General features: G+C 36.6%; 1 protein-coding gene across 3 annotated transcripts in view; it reads left to right on the top strand.

Annotated features, from left to right (window-relative positions):
• Positions 1–24,355, top strand: part of RNF180 (ring finger protein 180) — a 216,940-nt gene that overhangs the window by 3,277 nt on the left and 189,308 nt on the right. For 2 of the 3 annotated variants that reach the window (XM_029942311.1, XM_029942310.1), the window contains exons 2-3: positions 16,966–17,061; positions 18,635–19,594. In XM_029942311.1, coding sequence (XP_029798171.1) covers positions 16,966–17,061; positions 18,635–19,594 — 1,056 coding nt within the window. Of the gene's footprint in view, positions 1–16,965; positions 17,062–18,634; positions 19,595–22,342; positions 22,403–24,355 lie in introns of those variants that run through there. The other variant, XM_029942312.1, reaches the window with a different exon arrangement.

Here is a 24,355-nt window from a genome sequence, read left to right on the forward strand (position 1 = left end):
TCTTAGTTTCCGATAGCTCAGCTCAGGAAGCCGTGCGCTCCTGGAAATCTGCTGGGAGTCCCGCGCGCGCCCGGGCCTCCACGCGCCACCGACTCTTGGCTGAGGGTCCTATCGGTGCGCGTCTTATTTCTTCCCTGTGGGGACCCGGAATTTGCTCAGTCCGTGCAGTGCAGGGGGCGGGGTGTGCCGTGGAAATGCGGTCCGTGGTCCGTTCCCAAAACCAGGTTCGAATTGCTCGCGCCCGGCGTAGTCGCTGCTCGGGTCGCTTCCGCCGCGGCGCGCGCTTCCCCAGCGCAGCCGCTTCTCGCCGCCACAAGGGCCTGATTCCCCGGCGGAGATGGCTTAGGGCTGGGGGCTATTCCTTCTCTCGCGCCACCCCGGTTCGGGATTCTGGCTGCCCAGCAGTTATCTACGGAGTGTGTTTCTGTCTCCACGCGCAGCCAAGCGTTCTATACCTCTTCCCCAGAGACAGTTCTATGAGCGCGTTCCGACTCTGTCTCTTCCCTTTGTCTCCCGGGCGCCGCGCGCTTGCGCCACGCTGGGCTGGGGATCTTACCTCCCCTGCCCGTCCGGGCTGGCCCGTCCTCGGATCTCCCCCGTTCGCCCCCACTCACTCAGGTATCTTTGAGGTTCTATTCCCTCTGGAGTTCGTATTTTCTCCTTCCGCTCTCTCAGTTGAACGTAATATCCCTCTCAGTTCGAAAAACGGTGCGGAGGGAGTTTACAGAGCTCCCTTCCTCTCCGCCATCTTGGCTCCACCCTCCCAGACTTTCTTTAAACTATAGAAACACTACATGTTTAAATGGAAACATTTCATAAAAATATTAAAGATGAGTTAAAAATCCACTTTAATTAAAGAAAACTGTAAAATACTGGAATCCGAACATAATTTTATCAGATGCTATGTTGAAAGGACGAAATTTATCACCTATTAAATTATCTTTGTTGCCTATTAAACTACAAGTAAAAACATATGGGTATAAAATGTATTCTTCCAGGAATTGTTGCTTTTACTTAAATTGTCATGTTCACCGGAACTCCTACTTATTTTCACTTTTGTGTAATGCAGTATTCCGGTATAATTCATTCCACCTTTGATAATTTAAGTCTTAGCCTTGTTTTGCTCTTAAAAACAGTGCTGTTATGAGCTTTCTTGTACTTACCTTGGCACACATGGGCAAGAGTGTATTTCTAGAATAAAGTCAGTGTCCTAGGGCGCGTGCATCTTCAGTGTCACTGGGCAGTGCTAAACTGTAGTCAGATGACAGTGCCAGGAGCATCCCACGTGGTTGCCAGCATTTAACATCTCCTCTCTGAGGCTGTTTGTCTTTTCTGTGAAATGTCTTCTCCTTTTTCTGTTTTTAGGTGGTTTTGCTTTGGTTGTTGAAAGTCCTGTGTGTCTCCTGAATATGAATATTCTGTTTGTTTTTCTTTTGTAAATATCTTTTGCCAGTTTGTAGAAGTTGTATTTCACTCTTTGTGGTATCTTTTGATGAACAGGAGTTCATAAAATACTGTAGTTAAATTATTAATCATCTCCTTTATGTTTTATACGTTTGGTTTAAGAAATACTTCTGTGCCCTGAGGGGAAGATTTTTTTCCTTTCCTTTTCCTGAATACCAGCACTGAGGTTAGCAAGTTTTCTTCCATGTTCCTCTGAGCAACATATTTATTGCTTGTTCACTTTTATACTGAGTTTATAACCCAACTTTGTGTAGGAGTTCCCCCTTAGAATCTCTTCACCCTGAGCAGACCTTGGACTCTGTCACCTGTCTTCATCACCTGACACAGACATGAGATGGCCCCTAGAACAATCCAGGGTATGAAGAACCTGGCGACAGCATCCATAGCTTTTGCCTCAAGAACCACAGGTTAGCCCTGTCCAATGCCAGGAAATGGGGTTTATGTGCTGCCTTTCAGCCCCCACAAAATTAGCATCTGGATAGTGGGATCACAGTAACTTGTGCTGCAGAATAACTACATACCTTCAAAACAAAGCAAAATGCAGTCATCACTCCACTTTCAGAATACTGAGTGGGTGTATCAGCTGGATGGAAGCTAGGTGATATGTGGAATTTGAGCTGTAGGGAATCTTGGACATTTGAACTTTAGTTTTCCAGCCTCTGGCATGTAGCAAGGCATGTAACAGGCAATTTAGAGTGCGATTTCAAGGCAGTCTCTGATGCTCACATGGAGAAAAGGGGCTCCTATCCTACTCTTCAGGGCTGCAGCACATGAGATATAAGTAAGAACCAAAAGCAAGATAATAAACCTAAAAACATAAAATGACAGAAGTGCCCTCCATTTGTGAAGTCTTTGCCAGTGGCTAGGGATGGTGTCCTCAGTTTTACTTTTTTAGTCCATTTTAATACAGTTTTGGACATGTTGAGGTTATATGGCCTATAGAAAATTACAATAGAGCTTTCTAGGAGGCGCCTGATTCTGGGGATATGGGATTGAGAACATCTGCATCAAAATGTGGACTTGGGAGTCATGAGCACAGAAGTGGAGAGTGCAACTATGACAGTAGGTGAGCTCACCGTGTGGAATGTGAATGCAATAAGAAAGAAGAGGGTCTAGGGGCATTAAAACGATGGATGGAAAAAATGAAGCTCATACAGTAGAAGAAAAGAGTAGCAAGAAAGGCAGGACTGAAAATCAGCATACAGTGATAATAGAATTCAAGGGATAGATATTTTCTAGAAAGAGGGATTTGCTAATAGCACTGGGTGTTGTGGGAGCTATCGAAGAACAGACACTGGCTTCAAAGCACAGGTTGTACACTGCACAGTTCCAGAGGGTGCTGGTCTGAAAAATGTGCTTCCAAGATGGGTGTCGAGTTGGCAAACTGCTCATATGTGGAGACCCTGCGTGACAGTTAATAGTGTGTATTGGCTTTAGCAAAGAGGAGATCATTGGTCATTGTTCATTGTAGTTGAGAGAGTTGTAGGGGCAAGTACCAGATTCTAATGAGTTTAGGAAAATGAGGACTGAGAAATAGTCCAATACTTATTGAAAAGCATTATAATTATAACTGAAAAAGTCTGACTCTTTTTCAGTTACATTCTGTGAAGTGTTTCAGCTTTAAAACACCATTGCCAGCACCATTTTAGCCATAATGTAATCACTGGATCTTAAATTGATTGTTGGGTTACACAACTCTTCTACCTTTTTTTGGCTACCTATTTTGCTCATTTTTTTCTCTGACCTTATTAATCGGATGATATCTTTCCTTAAATGGCTATACTACTCAAATAAATTGTATTGTCTACTACATTTTAAATATTTTTGTTCCCTTAGTGTCGGCATATGTTTTGTACTCAGTCTTTCCACATGATATAGACTTGATGATGTCCCCTGTACAAGTTTGTATTGAAGTCTTGCTACCCAGTGTGACTGTATTTGGAGATAGATATTTAGGAGGTTATTAAGGTTTAAATAAGATCTTAAGTATGGGGCCCTAATGTGAAAAGTCTGTGACCTTGTAAGAAGAAAAGAGAGATTTCTCTTTATGTCCACCATGTGAGGTCACAGTTAGAAGGCAGCCATCTCCAAGCTGAGAGCAGATCTCTGACCAGTATCTGAGCATGGTGCCTGCCGGGTTGATCTCGGATTTCTCAGCCTCCAGAACTGTGAGGAATAAATGTCTTCGGTTTAAGCCACGTAAGCTATGGTATTTTATTGTGGCAACTCAAACCGAGCAAGACACAACAAATAGTTGGTGTAAGAGATGCTGGAAATTCAAACAAGAGAAGAAAGATGCCCTGTTCCTTTAAGGCTTTCAGGATACTGGTCCATCATAAATACTAATTTACTGGCCATGTAAGTGACAAGAAGAAAAAGTATAGGGAACCATAAGAACAATACATAGTCAGGATTGTGAACAGGAAGGTAGAACATTCTAAGCTTTGGGACCAGCAAGTTCAAAGGCCCTATGTTGGAGAGAAGGTAGTGTACCCACAGAACTAGATTTCCATGATTGGAGTTGAGATATCAAGAGGAAGTTTTGGCAAGATTTGAGGAAAGAAAGAATGTTATTAGTTAGATCATTTATAGTCTTGTAAGCCAAATTAAGGACTTTGATTCTTATTCTAAGAGCTTAGAAGTAACTGAAAAGGAGTGATATGGCCACTGAATTTTAAAGAGATCATTTTGGCTATTGTGTGAAGAATGGAATTTTGGAAAGTTAGCAACAACAGATGTGAGGAGACTGCCCTTAAGGGAGTATTTTTTTTCATTCATTCATTCTGAACTTTTGAGTTAAAAAAAAAAAAAGTTTTCACCCTGAAGTATCTCCTCAGAGTCCAAATGGGGGGTGGGGAGGGGAAAGGGCAGTGTAATAGACTTCAGTTGCTTTACTTTTGTAACACTTAAGGCATTCAATTAATAATGTTAATGTAAGTGACATGTTTGTTACTCTCTTTCCCTTGTGGTGTGTATAGCTATAATAGCTAAGTGTATAGCTTTTATACACTTTTAATAAAATAGGGAGTATTACTGCTAACATCAGAAAGGCCAAATGTTAAACATATTTCAAAATAGCATGGAATATTGTCTTTGTCAAGTTTCTACATTTAACCTGTTCTGCTTAATTAACGTCATAAAGATCATTAAATGATAAAAATATGTCATAAAATTTATAATTTTAAAACTAAATGAAGTTTTCCATATGTACAGCAGCAAGAAACATCCCCTACCCTGAGAGGACAAAACAACAATGCCTTAGCTCCCCCTGCTGCTTGAACAAGTTATTTCACGTATGAAATGTTTTGTCAACACGTTTCTGACAGCATTAAGTGAAACAAACCAGCTTTTAGTTAACTTTTCATTCTTCCCTCACATATAACTTAGAGACATGAAATAACTGTCTGGTAAGGTTTTATTAAGTCCTAGTAATATGTTTTTCTAATTTTCAGTTGGATTTTTTTCTTGGAGGTAATTTCTCATGCCATTACTTTAAAGGCATTAAATTCCTGAAATTGGAGTCCTTCCATTTTAGTGATCTGTCCTAAAATACATCAATTAAAACTTGTCTTATTACATAAACTTGTGTGATTTATAAAAAATTTTTAGAGGATTATAGATTTATAAACTAAACTTAATATTTGATGATATGTCCTACTTTACCTGTTAATCTGTACTGGCAGTTAATATTGTGAATAATATATATATTTTCTAGGACTGTGTGTATAAGGACAAGTGAAGTAGTTGGCAGTCTCATTTATAACTAAGGGTTCTTTGTTTACATTAGCCGTCTTTGTGTGTCATATCGAAGTTTTCTGAAGAGGAAACAGAACACTGTATATTCTTTATCCAGCCTATACATTCCTCTCACCTGTATTACTTGCTGTATCCAATTTTCTTTTTTTTTCTGTTGGCATGAAACTGTGGTTTAACTCACCTATTTAGAGGAAAATGTGTGGTTGGTTTCTATTAATAGTTGTCAAAGATCAAGTTGGGGTCCCATATTAGAAGCAACCTTAGAATTTTTTCTAAATATACCTTTCCTCTTACATAAGTTAGTGTGATGGTTTTGGTTCATTTAAAAATAAGTTATGCCTCAGGTTTTTGTTTTGTTGTGTTTTTCCTAAGGCTCAGGAAAAGTAGTATCACCTTAAGACATACTAATGCTAGGGTGCCTGGGTGGCTCAGTCGGTTGAGCGTCTGACTGTGACTCAGGTCATGATCTCACGGCTGGTGGTTCGAGCCCTGCATCAGGCTCTGTGCTGACAGCTAGCTCAGAGCCTGGAGCCTGCTTCAGATTCTGTACCTCCCTCTCTCTCTGACCCTCCCCTGCTCGCACTGTCTCTCTCTGTATCTCAAAAATAAATAAAAAAACATTAAAAAAAACTATACTAGTGTTTAAGATACAGAAAGTTGATTTCCTGAAAAATGATAGTAATTATTAGATGCAGGAGGTTACAATGGAAGCTTAGTGACTGAAGACAGGAGTATTGAAGTCTGACTTCCTGATGGGAATGCTTGCTTTACTACTTACTATGTGACCTTGGACAAGTTACATAAAAGTAAATGTAGAGTAGTATCATTGTGGTTTGAATTTTCATTTCTCCAGTGGCTTATGATGTTTTGCCGTTTTCATGTGGTTTTGAGCATTAGTGTATCTCCCTCTGTGAAATATGTTAAAGTCTGCACTCAGACTGCTCCGTGACTCCCCCTACTCAATCCCAACTAGGAAGCCGCCCACCTGCTGGAGTACATCTCGTTTCAGGCGCTAGCATTAAAGTGCATGGACTAGGATTTGGAAACGAGGTGGGGTTGGAAAATACAACTTGGCCCACCTGTGGCATAGGGAGATCAGACTCAAAAGAGTGGGTTGCAATGCTTGGTTTGAGAAGGGCTTGGAGCACCATCATTCTTCTCCCCACAACCACCAAGGCAGGGTCTTGGAGAACAGTCCCCTCCCCCCCGCCCCCAAGATCTGACCTACCTACACCAAATCACACCCATCCCTGCTAGAGAGCTGCTGCCTTCTTCTTCTTTTCTCCTTTCCCCCCCTGGAGTCCAGGAAAGACCAACATTGATACATTGCCATGAAGATCAATTCTTGCCATCCAGATATATTTTCCCTTATCTTATTCTTATCTCTCTCCTCTGTTGGTTTTATGCTTTTAGACTGTCCTTTATCTTTTGTTGTTTCTGTCTGCCTCCCTCCCCCATTTTTTCTTTTTCTTCTTTCCTCTTTCGGTTTGCTTGTTTGTTTGATTTGTCTGTGCATTTGTGTGCTTTTGTTCCGTGTGTATTTGTCTGTCTGTTTTCCTTTTCAGGTCTACCTCAAGAAACAAGCCAAAATACACATGATGGAGAGTCCCAAATAACACTGAGTAGGGAAATAAAATAGCCAAGGCACAACAAGAGAAACTGAGAGACATCATTTAAAGAACACTTCCTGAATGGATAGACTCTGGACAGTCAATGAGACTCCTTTAATAGCACAATACTAACCGGTGCACAGTGCAAAACGAGCTTTTAAAACTGACAAGAGACAGAAAGCTAGCCAAAATGACAAAACAAAAGAACTCTCTTCTAAAGAAATTCCAGGAAGAAGTCACAGCCACAGAACTGCTCAAACCAAATATAAGCGACATAACTGAGCAAGAATTTAGAATGATTGTCATAAAGTTAATCACTGGGCTTGAAAAAAGCATAGAAATAATCAGAGAAGCTATTGATACAAAGACTAGGGGCCTTCAAAATAGCTGTGATGAGTTAAAAAAATGCTATAAATGAGGTCAATAATAAAATGGAGGTAGCCACTGCACAGATTGAAGAGGCAGAGAGGAGAATAGGTGTATTAGAAGACACAGTTATAGAAAAAGAGGAAGCTGAGAAAAAGAGAAATTGATACAGGAGCACAAAAGGAGAATTTGAGACCTGAGTGATACAATCAACAGAACAATATCTATATCATAGGAATTCCTGATGAAGAAGAAAGAGGAAAAGTTCCTGAAGGGGTGCTCGATCAAATTATAGCTGAGAACTTACCCAATCTGGGGAAGGGAACAGATTGTGAAATCCAGGACACACAGAGAACTCCCCTAAGACGTAACTTGAATCAACCTTCAGCATGACTTATCATAGTGAAACTGACAAAATACAAAGATAAAGAGAGAATTCTGAAAGTAACTAGGGAATAAAAGGGCCCTACCATATAAAGGAAAACCTATCAAAGTAGTTATAGACCTATCTACTGAAACTTGGCAGGCCAGAAAGGAATGGCAGGAAATCTTCGATGTGATGAACGGAAAAAATATGCAGCCAAGGATCCTTTATCCAGCAAGCCTGTCATTCAGAATAGAAGGAGAGAGAAAGGTGTTCCCAAATAAACAAAAGCCCTATAAGAAATCCTAAGAGGGACTCTATGAGGGAAATGTTGCAAGGTACCAGAGACACCACTACAAGCATGAACTCTACAGAGAACACAATGAATCTAAACCCATATTTTTCAGTAATAGCACTGAATGTAAATGGGATGAATGCTCCAACCAAACGACACAGGATAGCAGAATGGATAAAAAAACAAAATCCATCTATTTGCTGTCTACAAGAGACTCATTTTAGACCTGAAGACACCTTCAGATTGAAAGTAAGGGGATGGAGAAGTATGTATCATGCGACTGGAAGTCAAAAGAAAGCCAGAGTAGCCATACTGATAATGGACAAACTGGATTTTAAAGTAAAGACAGTAACAAAAGATGAAGAAGGACATTATATAATGATTACAGGGACTGTCCATCAGGAAGACCTAACAATTATAAGCATCTACAAGCCAAATTTGAGAGCACCCAAATACTTCAAACAGTTAATCACAAACAGAAACAATCTTATTGATAAGAATGTGCTACTTTCAGGGGAAGATATGGTTTATATATACAATGGAATGAGAAAGAATGAAATCTGACCGTTTGTTGCAAAGTGGATGGACCTCAAGGGTGTCATGCTAAGCCAAATAAGTCAGGCAGAAAAGGAGAGAGACCATATGTTTTCACTCATAGGTCTAACAGGAGAAACTTAACAGAGGACCATGGGGAGGGGAAGGGGGGAAAAAGCGGGAGAGGGAGTGAGGCAAATCATGGGAGACTCTTGATACTGAAAATGAACTGAGGGCAGAAGGGGGAGGGGGAAAGGGGAAGGTGGAGAATGGTTATGAAGGAGGACTCTTGTGGGGATGAGCGCTGGGTGTTATATGGAAACCAACTTGACAATAAACTATAAGAAAAATGCACCCAATTTTTTAAATTGTGTTTTATTCTTCCTTAGTTGTAAGATATTTTTTAAATTGTGTTTTATTCTTCCTTAGTTGTAAGGTATTTTTTTCCCTTAAATATTCTAGCTAAAATGTTCTTGTCAGGTATAGGTTTGTGTTTTCATTTTCTTAGTGATACCTTTCAAACAGTAGATTGTTTTCATTTTGATGAAACCTAGTTTATCATATCCTGTTCTTTATGGATTGTGTTTTTGTGTTCTGAGAATACTTTTCCTATCCCAGGGTCTCAAAGGTTTTCTCCCCTGTTTTTTTCTAGACACTTTATAATTACAGCTTTTACATTTTAGAACTCTGATCCATTTTGAGTTATTTTTGTGTGTCATGTATGGTAACCGTCAAGGTTTTTTGGTTTGGTTTTTTGTTTTTCTTTTAATGTCATAGGGATATCCAGTTCCATCAGCAATTATTGAAAAGTTTGTCCTTTCTCATTATATTGAATTATTTACCAGAAATTAATTGACTGTATATATAGGACTGTTTTTGGACTCTGTTCCCATTCGTCTAATACATGTTGGGATTAGATAGTGTGTGGCCTCTACATTACTTCTTCTTGCAGAATTTCTCAGGGTGTTTTTGGTCACTTTTCATTTCCACATAAATTTTGTAATCCATCAAATTTAATAAATAGGTCTTCTGGGATTTTTGAGTAGGATTGTGGTCAATCTATAAATTAATCTGTGAAGAACTGATATCTTAAAAACATTGAGCCTTCATGGTATATTACATAGTTTAATTAGATCTTCTTTAATTTCTTTGTATAGTACTTCGTAGTTTTCATTAAACAGGTCTTAATTATGTTGTGTCAAATTTATACCTAAGTAGTTCATGTTTTTTTTTAATCTAAGTGATATTTTATTCTATAGGATATTTTATTCTATAGGATAGTTATTCTATCCCAAGTGATATTTTAAACATTTTCACTTTTTATTTGTTGTTAATTTACAGAAATGAGATACACGGGAATTTTTATGTTGATGTTGTATACTGAAATTATGCAAATTTCTTAAGCAGACTTTTTGATGAATTTTTTAGTATTTTCTTCAGATTATATTGACTGAATAAAAAAGTTACTCTGTTTTTTTTTTTAGAAATTATACTAAAATGTACATAACATAAAATTTGCCACTAGGGATATTTAGTACATTTACAGTGTTGTGCATCCATCATCACTGTCTAATTCTAGAACATTTTCATCCTCCCAAGAGGAAAATCCATACTCCTTAAGTTGTCACTATCCATAATCCCTCCCTCCAAAACTCAGGCAACTACTAATCTGCTCCATGTCTATAGATATGAATATTTCATATAAATGGAATCATACAATATGTAGCTTTTTGTGTCTGGCAAGATTTATCCATGTAATAGCACATATCACTATTTTATTTCTGTTTAAGCTGAAAAATATTTCATTTTATGGACATACCTCATTTTGTTTATACATTAATTAGTTGATGGATATGTGGGTGGTGTCCACTTTTTGGTTATAGTTATTAGTGCTACTATGAACATATGTGTACAAGTTTTTGTTTCAACACCTATTTTCCTTATTGTGGGTATACACCCAGGAGTAGATTTGATAGGTAAATTGGTAATTCTGTTGAACTTACTGAGAAAGCACAAAGTTCATTTATACAGTGGCTGCATCATTTTATATTCCCACTGCAAATGTTTGAGGGCTCCATTTCTCCATGTCCTCACCTATGCTTATGTTCTTTTTATTTTTTTTTATTAGCCATCCTAGCAGATGTGAAATTGTTTCTTTATTTTGTTTATTTTTAATCTGTATCTCTCTCTTTCTTGCCATACTCTACTGACGTGGACCATCAATACAATGTGGTATAGAAAAGAATGAATTGTATATGTATACAATTTGATCTATCTTTAATCATCTATCATTCAACTCTTAGGTGGCTTCCTTATCTTGGCTATTGTAAATAAGGCTGCAGTAAACATAAATGTGCATCTGTCTGTTCAAATTAGTGTTTTCATTGTCTTTGGGGGGGGGAGAGGAAAATACTCATTAGTGGAATTATTGCATCATATGGTATTTCTGTTTGTGATTTTTTGAAGAACCTCCATACTGTTTTCCAAGTGGCTGTACTAATTTACATTCCCACCAACAGTGCATCAGGGTTCCTTTTTCTGCACATTTTTGTCAACACCTGTTATTTCTTGTGTTTTTGATTTTAGCCATTCTGACAGGTGATATCTCATTGTGGTTTTGATTTGCATTATCGATAGATGTCAAGAATCTGCTCGTGTGTCTGTTGGCCATCTGGTTGTCTTCTTTGGAAAAATGTCCATTCATCCTCTGCCCACTTGTTAATCAGATTGTTTTGGGGTTTTTGGTGTTGAGTTATATAAGTTCTTTATATATTTTGGATATTAGCCCTTTATTGGATATATCATTTGAAAATATCTTCTCCTATTCAGTAGGTTGCCTTTTGGTTTCATTGATGGTTTCCTTCACTGTGCAAAATCTTTTTATTTTGATGTAGTCCCAATAGTTTATTTCTGCTTTTGTTTCATCTACCTTAGTGACACATCTAGAAAAATGTTGCCACAGCCAATGTTAAAGAAATTACTGCTTATGTTTTCTTTTAGGATTTTTAGGGCCTGAGGTGTCATATTTAGGTCTTTAATCCATTTTGAGCTTATTTTTGTTTATGCTGTTACAATGTGGTCAAGTTTCATTCTTTTACATGTAGCTGTCCAGTTTTCCCAGTACCATCTATTGAGGTGACTGATGAGATCTTGCCATTTGTCACAGCATGAGTGGACCTAAACGGTATTATGAAGTGTAAAATAAGTCAGACAGAGAAAGGGTAATACTTTATGGTTTCTCTGACATGTTGAAGATACAGGCTTCCAATTATGAAATGAATGTCACAGGGATAAACAGGTACAGCATAGGGAATATAATCAATGATATTGTAATAATGTTGTATGCTGACCGATGGTAGCTACACTTTGTGGTGGCAAAGCATAATGCATAAACTTGTTGAATCTTTGTGTTGTACACCTGAAATGACATAACATTGTATGTTGTCTGTACTCAAATTAAAACATAAAAAATGCTAGGCCCAGAACTGTAACTAGAAGGAACAGGAGCACTGAGATGGCTAAACCCCTGAGACCCAGGGACACAGTGTGTGCTAAGAGACAGAGCTAAGAAGGGAAGATAAATGTTAAGTAAGCTGTAGCAAGGAAAAGCTGGCAACCTGGTAGATGAATAGAAACCTAAGCCACTTTCATGGTCTCTGATCTTGATTTGTTAATACTTGTCAGAAACTATACTCTTTTATCATAGAGTTAGATACATGTGTCTCTGACCCAGGAGGTAGAGAAGCTGAACTGTGATTCAGGGGAAGATGGAGAAGTTACAGGTTTGTTGAACTGATTGTCTCACCTGAACGAGGTGAGCCAGCATGATAAAACCACGGAATGGACAACACATTGGGAAGTGGGGAGACAAGTATTGACTCTGAAGGGCCAGCATGAAAGAACTTGAGGAAGATAGTGGAACTGGTTTGTATTTTGATCGTAGTTATGTATAATCGATTCCCTGTGCATTTCGCAAAACCCAGTGGACTGTATACTACAGAGTAATTTTACAGTATATAGAATGTTTTAAATGAAGGCAAAATAAAGACTTTTTCATAGGAACATACCCTCAAAGAACTCATCACCAGTAAATTTGAACTACCAAAGGAAGTTTTTCAGGTATTAGGAAAATTTCATCATCAAATGGGATTTGGACCAATACCACTGAATAGGGTGATCTTGAAATGGTAAATGCATACGAAAACAACCAACGAGCGAGTTTAGTATGTTTTTAGACTATGAGGTCAGTATGGTAATTCAACTCTGTTTAAACTGGCTAGAGAAGACTATGGTAAGCAACTGGTAAAATACCAGTTATGGCAGCATCAAAAAACATGAATAATTTAGGAATAAATTTACACAGTATGTAATAATAATTGTTTTTGCATTCAGAAATCAGTCAATATAATTTAACATATTAATGGAGTATAGAAAAAATGAACATTTTAATACATGTGGCACAATTATGTGATAAAACTCATGCCCATTCATGATAGAAATTCTCAGAAAATGAAGAAGAAAACGTTATCAACTTGATAAAAGGCATCTGTGAAAATGCCTAAACTACAGCTAAACTTAGTGGTCAAAGATGCTTCTACTCTGTGATTGATAACAAGAGTAAAAAGTGAAAAGCAAGAGTGTTCATTCTCACCATTTTTTAATTTTAAAAAGTATTAAAATTTTTAAATTTACTTTTTTTATTTGAGTGTAGTTGACACACAATGTTACATTTTTAATTTCAGATAAAATTTTTATCTCTAGATAGACCATTTGCTTAGTGTTACTTTAAGATTCTTCTGTTTTTGTTTTATTCATGTTTTACTTTTAATACTTGAACATATTTATAATAGCTGGTTTAATGTCTTTATCTGCTTATTCAATCATTTCCACCTTTTCCTGGGTATATTTCTATTGATCAATTTTTCTGTTGAGTATGGGTCATTTTTGCCTTGCACATATCTAGTAATTTTTTTTGTAAGTTGGGCATTTAGTTTTAATGCTATTGAGCATCTGAATATTATTGTCTTCCTTTAAAGAGTGTTTTAGCAGGCATATAAGTTACTAGTGATTGAATTTCATTCCTTGCAGGCTTATTTTTAAGTTTTTGTAGGTTGCTTTTAGTAGCATTTATTCTAGGGCCACTTTCGCTCTACTCTTAAGGCAGGACTCTTTAGAATCTTCTAAATACCTGTGCTGTTCATTGAGATCTTGCTACTCTGGCCAATTGGAGCATAAATATCTTCCCAGCTTGCTGTGATCCCTGTGTGAATAGTTAAATTTACAGCTCACTAGCAGATGTCTTTTAATTGGTAAATTTTCTTTGTCTGGTTCTCTGGTATTTCACCCAACCTGTGTTCATATTGGTATTCAACCAAAGATTTAAAGGCATCTCTGCAGTTCTCTGGAATGTTATTTGTTTGTAGACTTCTCCTTGCCAGCATATTGTCTGTAACTCCAGTTTTTTAGCCTCTGTACACTTGGGTTGGGTCTTCATTTTACTACCAAGGCTTCTGTATCCTTGGCTTCCTTCTCCCTACCTCAAGATTCTAGAAGTTCTCTAGGGAGGAAATCAAGGGTGATTTTTAGGCTCCCCTCATTTATGTTTCCCCTCTCAGGGACTGCAGTCGTGAACTTTATTTTGTCCAAGGTCTTAAAACAATTTTTAAAATACATTTCCCTGGTATTATTTATTATAATGCTGAGAGCATATCTAATTCCACTTACTTCAAGATTGCCAGAATCAGAAGTAATCATTTTCTTTTCACTTGAACCAATTTTTAAATAAAATTATAATTGTGTAAGTGTAATTTAATATATTCTCCCATTAAAACAATTATGAGAAAGTTAAAGTTTCCTTTTAGTAACTCCTACCCTTGGTCTTTCGTCCTTCAAATTTAACCAATGTTATCAACCTAGTACATGGGCTTTTAGGGAGTTTTTCTATCCATTTATGTTTATAGAAAAGTCATAATACTGCTTATTTTTAGGTTATATATGCTTTTAATGTCATAGTTCAGGGTGCATTTATATCTCTTGCACTTTTTTTTTTTTTTAAAGAGCAAAGAGTAAGGAGCAGAGATGCATCTTATTAGTACAAGCAAATCTAGTTCATGCTCTTTGTATGCTGTAGTCCTGTTTTTAGAATTAATAGAGATTGGTCTTTGGTAGCTCATCTTCTGGACTTGCTGCAAATGCTTTCCATCTTTTTTAGGCATTTCCAGCCACCCTGGAATGTTGCCCCATTTCTCTCCTCCAAGTACTCCTCTTGCCTGGAGACCGACAGACTTATTTTCCACCCCTGATTGTTAGGCAGGACCTTTTCTGTTTCTGGTTTTCACGTGTCTGACATGGACCATTCTTTGTGGTGTTCTCATCTATTATGTACTTGGAACTTAGATACATTGTATGTTCCTTTCTTCATTAATCTGTCACAGGTTCCTCATAATTTGTGATTCATTGAAATCTCCCCATCTGGGGGCACCTGGATGGCTCAGTCAGTTAAGCATCTGGCTTCGACTCAGGTCAGGATCTCCTAGTTCTTGGGTTCAAGCCCCGCGTCAGGCTCTGTGCTGACAGCTCAGAGCCTGGAACCTGCTTCAGATTCTGTGTCTCCCTCTCTCTCTGACCCCTGCTCGCGCTGTCTCTCTCTGTGTCTCAAAAATAAATAAAAGACATATAAAAATTGAAAACAAAAAAGAAATCTCCCCATTTGTACTTCATAATTCAACTATTGGATTCTTTTTGTAAGAAAAATTCAGCTATTGGTTCTTTGCTTTGAGAGAGAGGATAGAGTGGAATATGTACTCAGATTACTGTCTTAAAACCAGTAATTACTTCACTCTACCCAAATGTTTCCATCTTCATTTTATGAGAAGCTGGAATAAAATAAACATTTGTGTGTCTGCCCAACACTCTTGTGAGGATACATGTGTTGGCGAGCAGTAAGATGATTGAGCTAGAGATGGTTTGTAGTATCTCCTCCTCTCTTCGCTTCCAGTCAATAATACGTTCTTCATTTTGGTATGGACCTGCCTGGCTCTTTCTTGTTATTCTCACTCTTAACATGGTAAGTTGCATTTTGTTAACCTGAATTAAAGTTCAGGCATCGTTAATAAAGCTGTAAAGTAATCCTTTGGCCCACTATAGACCCTTTTCAACAATTTTGTATTAGTCACCGAAGCATTTTCAACTTGTAGATTTTTAAAACACTAGAATTAGAAAATTTTAAAACCTTTTAACAAGAGTATTTTTCTCCATCATAAATAAATATATATAAGGTATAGTTTCTACAGTATACAATACAGTGAAATGTGGTCTAACACAACATTAGTTCATGTCTTTCCACTTTTTAATTTACTTTGTGATTTTTAAGAGCCTGATAGAAATTAGATTAAGATATCTTCTTTCTAGACCTTTCTGATATGTAAATATATCATACTGAAACTTCTCTTGTATATGGTGCCACCATTTGGTATCTTAATATGTATGGATGGAAGAGAAAAGTGATCTAGGGCCCAGAGGAACCAATTTAGGAAATTAAACCTAAAAATTCAGGATGATCTTGTTTCTGAGTCACAATGTAAATCATTCAGTGAAAGGTTCTTAAAGAGCTTAAGTCTTGTTTCATTCTTATCACTGTGAATACAAACTTAGAAGAGATGTTTAGTAATTTCCTTGTTTATATTGTTAATCCAATTATAGTATCTAGTTGTGCACCTGCTTGGGAAATCTAAAAAGAATTGTGCAGCTTGGAAACACTATGTCTATGTAAAATCTCATCCTGGAAATGGGTACATGGGCAGAAGCCTTATTTTTTCCTGTTATTCTCAAGCAATTCTTATTTGTCATCATAGAGTGAAATTTTGTATCTCAGAAGGGACGTTAGCCACTATCTAGAAGTGTTTTACAGGTGAAGAAACTGAAACCCAGAGAGGTAAAATAATTGGCCTAAAGTTTACCAAGGAAATAAAGAGTCATACATCTCCATGCTGGCCTGTCCTGCATTTTTCTGATATGTATACAGCTTCCCCTATATATTGATTTCTACACATCTATTTCAGAAAGCCAAAAGTGTATCTCTTTGAAAAATTTTTTTTCTAACACAGCTGAAATTTAGTTGGGGCTCTTCCAGCTGCCTACACAATTCTTTTTGTCCCCCATCCTCTTGTACCTTTCTTGAGTATCTTGATAGATTATGTAGCAACTCCTTTATTCAGAAATGAAAAGCCCAGGAAAGTTGTCATGAATGGCACTATTTTTTCTTACACATAGGAAAAAAGAATAGGGTGCCAGATTTGTCTTTTGAGTGATGTACTACTAAATTTTAAAATGTAATTTGATGAGATCAATGAAATGAGGGCTTTTTTTTTTTAATTTCCAAGTGGTTATTACCTGAAGAAAAATTTTTTTTGTCTTTGTGGATTTGTTTTGAGGATGGGAGTGAGGAGAGGAGAGCAATGAATATCTTCTTCCTACCTAAAACTACATTTATATTTTTGTGTTTTACTCATATATGAAATTGGTTACATAAATCCAGAACTTGGTGATAACTAACATCATGCATTTTGATACAACAGGACGGACATGATTTGGCGGGTGATCAAAGTATTTGTCATGTGTGGCACATGGATATAGAAGCTCTTCCAGAATGGATAGACAACCTAATACAAAAAGTAAGTTTCTTAGTTTCTCAGTAAAATTAGGAATGTAATCCTTTCAGGTTTTTTCATTGTCAACCTAGAGCTGTTTTTTCTTGAATACATTGTTGCAAGAGATAAGAAAGGGTATGTAACAGGTGGTTACATTTATTAGCTTCTTCATTATTACTGGAGTGTTCCAAGTACTTTTCACCCTCAGACTTTGAACTTATTTCCCCTGCCTTGATTGTCTTCCCACAATTAATCACCTCTTCCTTCAGTTCCATACCTCTTTACAACGAGTCATTGCCTGTGAAACTATCAATTCCCCTTCCCCTTTACCACTCTTCACACTTCCTTTCTCCCTTCTCTGATTTATATACCCATTTATATTTTATACACACACACACAAAATAATATGTAGTATTTGTAAATATGCGTAAGTGTATATGATGTATATAAATATAAACATTACTGCACAAACACACACATTTAACCACATACATATATATGGCTTACTGATTTTGTTAATTGCCTAGCTCCCCTATTAGAATACAAATTTCATAAAGTCAGAAGTTTTCTGTTTTGTTTATTACTGTATCTCCTAGATACACTGAGAATAGTGCCTACCGAGTGAATGAAATACCCTGCATCATTCATGTATGTACACACATATAAAATAAGCTAGATGATTAATGACGCTCAGTGGTACAGTCACAATCAAATTACATTTTTAAATTTCCTTAGTGAAATATTATAAGAGCAGGAACTCACTTTGCTAACATTATGGTATCATAATTTCTCATAATTTAAAACACCCGTGTATTAGAAAAGTATAAGTAATATGATTTTGGAAAAAATATAATTGCCATCTTCCAATGACTTTTGTTGTTGTTTTTAAAAAAAACTAGCCCCTGATAGATATCCCTTGCATTCATTCTCACACTGTAATGATTTCCTGGGAGCATGCCAATACCCTGGTTTTAAGTGTCCTGAACTTTACAAAATGTATTAGGATGCTGCAGATGTTCCGCGCTCTCAGTTGAAAAAATAATTTTAAGCTAGTTCATGATTAATTTCCCGTTTGAATATAGAAACTGTACTCTGCTGTGTGCAACCAGTATCTTTTGGTTGTATGTAAAAAGGCAGGAAGAGCTTTATTCTGTTGGTTGGGTCTGGTTCCCTCCCACAGTGTTTGGTATGCAAGAAGTGTATCAAAACAGACACTTTTCTGTGAGATTTTACTTGCAAATTAAGCTCTGTAGACTGATTTGCTTCCTGGTTCCCTAGTGTATTTTTCTTTTCATTAATTCACACTGTATCCATATTCAACCTATTGTTTAAGAGACTCTTTTAGAATTCTTAGGAGTATTGTTGAGATGGGCATAATGTGCAATATGTTATCATTCTAGAACTTTGGAGTTGCTTATCTCTATTAGAAGGCTTATTTCCATTTACTGTTCCGTCTACTAATCAGAAAACAGAGAGCTAGCCTTTCTGTGGCATAGAAAACTTTCATGTGGTTGCCTTAAAAAACAAAACAAAATAACACATTCTCTTTGTTACTTTACAATGAAAGCATTGTCTTATTTTCCTTTATTACCTGTAGGCCCAGTGGACAGTTGGAAAACTGAATTGCCCTTTCTGTGGGGCCCGTTTAGGGGGCTTTAATTTTGTCAGCACTCCAAAATGCTCCTGTGGCCAGCTTGCAGCTGTACATCTCTCTAAGAGCCGGACCGATTATCAGCCAACACGGGCAGGACCACTAATGAGACCATCGCTGGAATACTTGTCACATCCTAGAGTTCAGTCAGGTTGTGACAAGGAAACTCTGCTGACAGGTGGCACCTCCAAAATCAGAAATCACAGGCTTTTAAATATGGCCCAAAATAATAATGGCCCTGGAAGATTAACCGAAGCCCTCTGCCTGGAGGTGCGGTCTACATATTTTCAGATGAAGAATGAAAAACTGCTCTTCAAAGCATCAGATCCAAAATACCAGCTTTTTGTTCCTCAGCTTGTGACTGGCAGATGCACTACAAGAGCTTTTCATAGGAAATCACATAGTTTGGATCTGAGCATCAGTGAGAAAATGACATTATTACCCACTTTATATAAAATCCATAGTAAGACTACTGCCTGTCCCAGGCTAAATGAAACACAGCCCATTCACCTTTCAAGCTTGCCTTTAGAATCTAGTAAAAATAACTGTTCCTTTCAGATTTCATCCAATTTTGATCCTAATATGCTGCTGCAAAGATTTTCAGTGGCTCCCCGTGAGACCCAGACACAAAGAGGAGGAGAATTTCCATGTGGTCTAGAAGCTTCCGCAGTGTATTCTGACCATGCTAGTTCTAACAGCCTGACTTTCCTGATGGACCTGCCCTCAGCTGATCGGAACATGCTGGAGGCCTCGGACCAGGATGAGCACCTCTCTCCACTGGACTTCCTGCACTCAGGCACTTTCTCATTGGGTGCCATCAATCAGAGGCTCAATAAGAGAGAAAGGAGCAAGTTGAAAAATTTGAGAAAGAAACAACGAAGGCATGAAAGATGGCTACAGAAGCAGGTAACTTTTTTTAAAGTTTCCTAGAAGTTCTGGATTATTAATACTGTGGTTTAGGGAAAGGAGCTAACTTTGGATATCTATATTATAAAAGCATGGCTGTAGAGTATTGAAATGACATTTCTGTTTAGGTAAACTTAATAATCATGTCCCTCTCTTATGATTGACAGGTATAAGCCTGTTTCTGTGCTCACATATGTTTAGAAAATGTCCTTTTCTGACATTTTTCCACATTCTAATATTTTATGCAAATATTAATCATGATATTGAGATGGGATTATCGTATTATTTTAAATTTATTCGTGTTAGGATTGTTGGCAGTGATTTTATTTCAGGTTAAGTTGAAACAAAGCAGTTTTTCTAATTAAACCTAATCTATTGCCAAATTCATGGGCTTTCATCACTTTTAGCTTAAATGGATATTTTCAAGGAGCCTTATGTAATGATGTGCTCACATGATCCAAATATAGTTTATTGTGCTAAATTGTGAAACTCATCTTGATAATAATTGACCCTTACTGTAACTTTATAGGAAAGTGTGCTTCTCTGTGGTTTAAACTCCTGTACCTGTAATGATTTGTTCGAAAGTGGTCATGTGAAGGCATTGAATAGTAAATTGCAGGTGCTGAGGAGACCAATTAAAGCCAATGGATGAGGAACTCATGAAAATTTGAAAGTTTGAGGACCAGTATTTTCTATGTAAACTTTTTTCAAAAATTGCCTTTGTCATTTACTTATTCATAATACATAGCAACCCTTATTAATCATTATGCTAAATGTTGACAGTGTCTTCAGAACTTAAATACAGAAAGCTGCCACTGTGCATAATAGTTCATTATTTTAAACAATTGAGTGGACTCATTCTTTATGATTCTAGTTATAGATGGAATACAATAAAATTACTTCATCGAGTGCTTCAGTCACGTTAATTATTTTTCATCATTTGGTTAGATAGTATAATTGTAGGTCAGTAGCACATTTTTGATTGGATTCTGACAAGAGCATTGCAGTTTGGTTTATTTGCAAGTGATGGCATAATGTGGCATCAAGGCATATACTGTAGATTGTAAACAATATATTTTAGCACCATTATAATATACTTCACAACCTAATTTATCAAAACCATGAAATACAATATTTTTAACTGAAAATTTGGTTTAAACCCATAGATAGATTGGAGATGATCATATATTAAGTGAATATTCAGAAATAATACCTGAAAAATGAGGTGGAGAGTTCTAAAATAATTCTTTGACAAACAGAAACTTAAAACAAGTATGATAATTATACTTGCTCTGTCCTGTAAATATATGCACACAACATCTTTGCAATTTAAAAACTGTGTTTAGTTCTTAGGCTGGATACTTCTGAAAAGTTCACATTTAGAGCAAAGCAAGACCAACATCAGCGTTTTTTTTGTTTTTGTTTTTTGCTTTTTATGAAGTTACTTATATTCATTCACATAGCCTGCTTGGCTAATCAGAATGAATGAATTCTAGTCAGATCGGCGACACGTCAGGGTAGGGGGTAATACGGCAGGACCGCAGGGAGCTGTAGGCAAACAAATGCTGGTCGTTCCCTTAGCAGAAAAAATGGACAAGTCTGTACCAGTGTGGAAATGACATGAGTTAGTGATGTGAGTCTGAACGTATAAGATATAAAGACAAAGTTATCCATTGTTAATGGTAACTTTTTTAAGTTTAAAATAATTGGTTGGGAAATCTAGATTTCTGACTTTCATTTTCTATTTTTAATGACTTTTTTTCCACAAACCAGACTTCTTTAGGTGGCATTTATTCAATGTTAATGACACTAGAAAAAGTTATTTAAATTTTTGAAGCTTCGGGGTATAATTGAGATTAATATTGAAACTGAAACTACAGCCAATTTTTAGTGTTTTACTTAACAGATGTTAATTAAGCATCTACTTGGGGGGAAGATAGTGCTGAGCAAAATTTTTTTTTTTATTCACCATAGTCCTTTGGGGTTTTCTGTTTTAGTTTTTGTAATTATTCAATAAAATTTATTTATTCTTGGCATATACACTATGATATAAATACACAGATTCACAAAACAGCCACCACAGTGGGGATACAGGACAGGTCATCACCCCCAAAATCTCCCTTGTGCCCCTGTAATTGTGCCTTGATTACTTCTTTATAATCCTATCTTTGTCCTACCTCTAATCTCTGAAAAACACTGTGATCTGTTTTCTATTCCTTTTTAAAAACTTTTTAATGTTTTTATTTATTTTTAAGAGAGAATGAGAGTGTGAACAGGGAAGGGTCAGAGAGAGAGGGAGACACGAATCTGAAGACAGACTCCAGGCTCTGAGCTAGCTGTCAGCACAGAGCCTGACGCAGGGCTTGAACCCACAAACTGTGAGATCATGACTGGAGCCAAAGTCAGATGCTTAACCGACTGAGCCACCCGGGCGCTTCTGTTCTCTGTGCTGTTAGCTTGTCTCTTTGATGATGTTATAAAAGAATAATGTTATAAAAGAATCATATAGTAAATAACCTTTAGAGACTGGCTTCTTTTACTCAGTACCATTGTCTGTGAGAGCCATCCAAGTTGTTTCATATATCTACTGTTTGTTCTTTTTTATTGTTCAGTAGTTTTCCATTGTGTTAGTAAACCAGTTTGTTGAAGGCAGGTGAGTTATCCCCGTGGGTTTGGCAATTATGAATAGAGCTGTTAGAAACATTTCTGTGCATGGTTTTCTGGGAACCTAAGTTTTCATTTCTCTAGGGTAAACACTCAAGAATGAGATTATTGGATCATATGGTAAGCATAAATTTAACCTTATAGGAAACTGTCAAATTGTTTTCCAGGTTGGAAAACTGCTGTACCATTTTGTATTCCAAGACAGCATGTATGGGAATTTCTTTTGCTGTGAATCCTCACGAACATCTAATAGTCTCAATATTTTTTATATTATCATAAGTGTATACGTAGTTGTATCACGTTGTGGTTTCAGTTCACAATTCCCTAGTGGCATTTTCCTAATGATGTTGAACATTTTTCATGGGCTTATTTTTCCATTTGTATATATTGTTTGGTGAAGTGTCTTGAACTATTTTGGTCATTTTAAATTGGGTTGTGTTCTTTGTGTTGAATTGTATAAGTTCTTTTTTATTTTGGATGTGAGTTTTTCATTGCTTATGTGGTTTGTAAAGATTTTCTCTGAGTTTGTAGCTTGTCCTTTTCTTCTCTTAACATTTTTTTCCTGTAAAGAAACATATTTAATTTTGATGAAGACTGGGGCACCTGGGTGGCTCAGTTGGTTAAGCGTCTGAGTTCGGCTCAGGTCATGATCTCACAGTTCATGGGTTCAAGTCCCGCGTTCAGGCTCTGTGCTGACAGCTCAGAGCCTGGAGCCTGACTTTGAATTCTGTGTCTCCCTCTCTTTCTGACCCTCCCCTGCTCATGCTGTCTCTCTCTCTCTCTCTCAAAAATAAATAAAAACATTAAATTTAAAAAAAAATTTTTGATCACTAATTTCTCATTTTTAAAAAATAGATTATGTTGTTGGTGTCTTATCTAAGATCTCTTTTGTTTAACTCTAGGTTATAAAGATTTTCTCCTGTGGTTTTTGTCTAAAAGTTCTATAATTTTAAATTCCACATTAAGAACTAAGATTCATTTTGAGTTAATTTTTTTAATAAGGTGTGAGGTTAGGTCAAGGTTTATTATTTCCAACAGAGGTACTTGATCGTTCTAGCACCATTTGTTGAAGATCCTGTCCTTTCGCCATTGAAATGCTGTTGCAGCTTATCGGAGATCAAGTGGCTGCGTATGTGTGGGTCTATTTCTGGACTCTCTGTTCTCTTCAGTTCATTTTGATGTCCTCTCATTGCCAGTAGTCCTTTGTCTTAGTTACTGTCGCTTTATAATAAGGCATAAAAGGATTCTAGGATTCCTCTAACTTGTTGTTTTTCAAACCTGTTTTATATATTATAGTGTCTTTGTCTTCACATAATAATTCAGAATTGGCTTGTTTATGTTTACAGGAAAATCTTTTTGGTATTTTAGTTGTATTATAAGAAATGAACAGATCAACTTGAGAAAAACTGAAATCATTACTATGTTGATCTCCTTAATTCTTGAATATGGCATGTCTCCTTTTATTTAGGTCTTTGATTTCATTCATCCATAGTTTTGTACTTTTTATCATTTGAAACTTGTGCGTGTTTTTTCAGATTTATACCTATTTACTTTTTGATGGTGTTATTAATTTTAAAACATTATTTAAAATTGTATATTGCTAGTGTACAGAAACACTATTGTTGTTTTGACTTTGTATCTTGTTATATTGAAGGTACAGGTCTCTGACATCGTTTGTCAGATTTATCTCTGAATATTCATATTTTTATACTGTTGTTAAATGATAGTGTTTTCTTAAATTTCATTTTCCAGTTCATTGATAATATGTAGAAATAAAACTGAGTTTGTATGTTGATCTTGTATCTTACATCTTTTCTAATCTTACCTAGTAGGAATAGTGGTTATTTTATAGATTCCATTGTGTGTTCTACTTAAATGATCGTATCTGCAAATAAAGACAGCATTACTTCTTGCTTTCAAATATGGAATTGTTTCCATTCTTTGTGTTACTGAAGTAGCTAGAACATCCAGTAAAATACTGAGTAGAGATGAGGAGAACAGACATCCTTGTCCTTTACCTGTTAGTAGAATGAAAGCATTCAGTCTCTCGCCATGAACTATGATGTTAGTTTTAGGTGTTTTGTAGATGTCTTCTAT

Source organism: Suricata suricatta, chromosome 6, assembly GCF_006229205.1.
Source record: "Suricata suricatta isolate VVHF042 chromosome 6, meerkat_22Aug2017_6uvM2_HiC, whole genome shotgun sequence".
NCBI lineage: Eukaryota > Metazoa > Chordata > Mammalia > Carnivora > Herpestidae > Suricata > Suricata suricatta.